Source organism: Beta vulgaris, chromosome 8 (genome assembly GCF_026745355.1).
Source record: "Beta vulgaris subsp. vulgaris cultivar EL10 chromosome 8, EL10.2, whole genome shotgun sequence".
NCBI classification, from domain to species: Eukaryota; Viridiplantae; Streptophyta; class Magnoliopsida; order Caryophyllales; family Amaranthaceae; genus Beta; species Beta vulgaris.
The window spans coordinates 9,190,458-9,192,983 of record NC_079209.1 but is presented as its reverse complement, the minus strand read 5'-3'; the positions used below and the strand labels follow the sequence as shown (position 1 = coordinate 9,192,983).

Below are 2,526 nucleotides of genomic sequence, written 5' to 3'. Positions count from 1 at the left end.
GTTAGATTGCTTGATGATCTACATGTTACTAACCTCAAGCCTGTTCTTCTCAATTGCGACAATCAGAGTGCTATTCACATTGGGAAAAACCCTGTATTTCATGAAAGAACCAAGCACATAGAGCTTGATTGCCATTTCACAAGAGAGAAAGTCTTAGAAGGGCTCATTGATCTAACCTACAAACCTACTGCTGAACAGCTAGCTGATGTATTCACCAAACCTCTTCCATCTCCTCAACACAGTTACCTTCTGTCCAAGCTAGGCATGTCCTCTTCTCTTCCATATCCAAGCTTGAGGGGGGGGGGGGTGTTGATATACATAGTATATCATCTCAGCATACAGGCCCAAGACTGAGTGCAGGCCCAAGTCCAAATGAAGCTACTGAGCAACCCAAAGAGAAGCTACAGATTCCAGCTCAGCATGAAGCATAACAGATTTTATAGTTAGTTACAAGTTGTTGGCTGTAATAACTTTCTGTTAGCCTTTTCTGTTAGCTATCATTTCTGTATTAAAGGTGTATAGTACTCGTACTATAAATACAGATTGTATAATGAGATTGATTCATTCAATTACAAGTTAATAAAGTCTCATTTTCTATTCTCTCTCTATATTTCTCTCATGTCTTAGTATCATTTCCTTCTTAATGAAATGAATAGAAGTTCAAATGGTGAAATCTGTTCTATGTTGATCTAAAGTTCAGTTGATGAACTTTATTAAAGAGGAAGTAGAATCGAGATAGATTGCAAGAAAACAAAACAAAGACAGCTACTAACAAAATAACATATATATATTATTAGACTTTAGTTGCTTTATGCTTGGGGAGAAGCAAGCAAACAGACCCATTACATTGAGCAATATAACGACCAAATAAAGTCTCAACAACATGACTCCAAATATTTAAAAAGAAAAAAAAAACATAAAAACGAAGCTGCTATGTATTAAGATTTAAGACCCACGCACAATTTAGCAGCCTTTATTCAAATAGTAGGTACTACGTACATAGATGTACGTATATATGCATGCATAGCATACTATTTTATAATATGATATTAGATGGATGGGTCGAATCGATAGCCGTTCAAGGGTTGACATCATACCATTGTACCCGGACCTGTATTTTGCCATCTTGTCCAGTAATGTATTCCGCACCAGATGATCCACCACTTCTGACCACAAATGTGGCAGTACCATTTGCGATTTCATCGTCGGGGCTAAGATAATCATAGTCATACAACTTTGCATGAACATAAAACTTATCTGCCCAACCTGACATTTTTACGAAGTTGTTCATGGTAATGGGCATCCCAGGTGCCACAATTTCAGCCTGACTGCTGGATTTGTTGTACATTGTAGTCTCGGTGCCGGAATCAACTCTAGTAGTTATGGTTCCATAAACAAAAGGATGATCTTCACCATCTCCATTGATGAGATAAACATCGACACGAGCTTGAACCTCTGCACTGCGTTGCTTTGTCTCTCCACTGCTACCTTCTTGTCGTTTCAATTGCCCACTCGCCATGTTTTCACTTTGAGATCGATCGGCTTCTTATCTAGCTAGGTCATGAAGACATGGACAACTACAACGTCAGTATATAATTTAAAATTTGGGATGAGTATATTTTTTTAATTTATAGTGAGGTTTAGGTGGTGGAGCAGTGGTATTGCTTCTTATCTCATATTCCTGAGAGTTAGGGATCGAAGCTCATGAAATTCATTTGAGGATTTTCCCTTATCCCGTCAAGTGACATCCTTTCATCTTAATACCTTCAAAAAATATTTTTATGTATAGTAAAATTAATTTCTTTAATTTTATTGAATTTATACTATAATAGCATTTCTAATCATGTGATGTGAAATACTATTATTCAATGATTCATGCATATGCTTAATTACTCATCAAAGAATCTTTCTGCATTCTCAAACAAATTTATTTACAATACAAAAATGAGCGATAGGAGAGCACTTACCAATTATGATATTTTCTGCGCTCCACTTTGCTCACATACGATCAATTAAGGTGGTTGTGTAGGATTATATAGAGGCAATATAGTATATGCCAAATTTAAAGGCAGAACCAAATTCATATTATAATATTATTTGAGTGGGTCTCAAAGAATTAAATTCTTTGGGACAATTGAACGTCCATTTTATCTGGAGAATATATCGTTCTCCAATTATATTTTATTTTAGGAAACAATAAAGGAAAAAATCAGTAAGATACCCTTTTATTAATATAATTCTAATAAAAAAGAAAAATCTTGATGAAAAACCATAAAGTGTAGAATATATGATCAATTGATCATTAATCAATCTTATCAGAATTAAGTTAGGAGACTTCGCACAACATTTTATAAAGCTAGATTTAATTAGGTTTTGGGTGTCACTTCCATAATATTTTACTAGTTAAACTAGATAGCATTTATTATGCATATATTTTGTAAATACATATTATCATGATATTCAGATACATGCATGTACCCATGCTATGTAGATTGTAGACAATATGATTGTGCTTTTTTTCGCTAG

The 2,526-nt window shown here is 34.5% G+C and overlaps 1 protein-coding gene across 2 annotated transcripts; it reads right to left on the bottom strand.

The window, feature by feature from the left end:
• Positions 1-769: 769 nt before the first annotated feature.
• On the bottom strand, positions 770-2,028 carry LOC104900963 (hypothetical protein). 2 transcript variants are annotated; one of them, XM_010688500.3, is made up of 2 exons: positions 1,968-2,028; positions 770-1,550 (listed from the first exon to the last, which is right to left on the bottom strand). In XM_010688500.3, exon 2 carries the CDS (start codon positions 1,517-1,519, stop codon positions 1,079-1,081), a length of 441 nt encoding a protein of 146 aa, XP_010686802.1. In that variant the 5' UTR covers positions 1,520-1,550; positions 1,968-2,028; the 3' UTR covers positions 770-1,078. The 2 variants fall into 2 exon arrangements, with proteins under 2 accessions (XP_010686802.1, XP_010686803.1); XM_010688501.3 differs by having other exon boundaries at positions 770-1,554; positions 1,968-2,026.
• Positions 2,029-2,526: the final 498 nt, after the last annotated feature.

Excerpts from the sequence above, each read along its gene's own strand:
- LOC104900963 (XM_010688500.3), bottom strand. The coding sequence starts at position 1,519 with ATGGCGAGTGGGCAATTGAAACGACAAGAAGGTAGCAGTGGAGAGACA.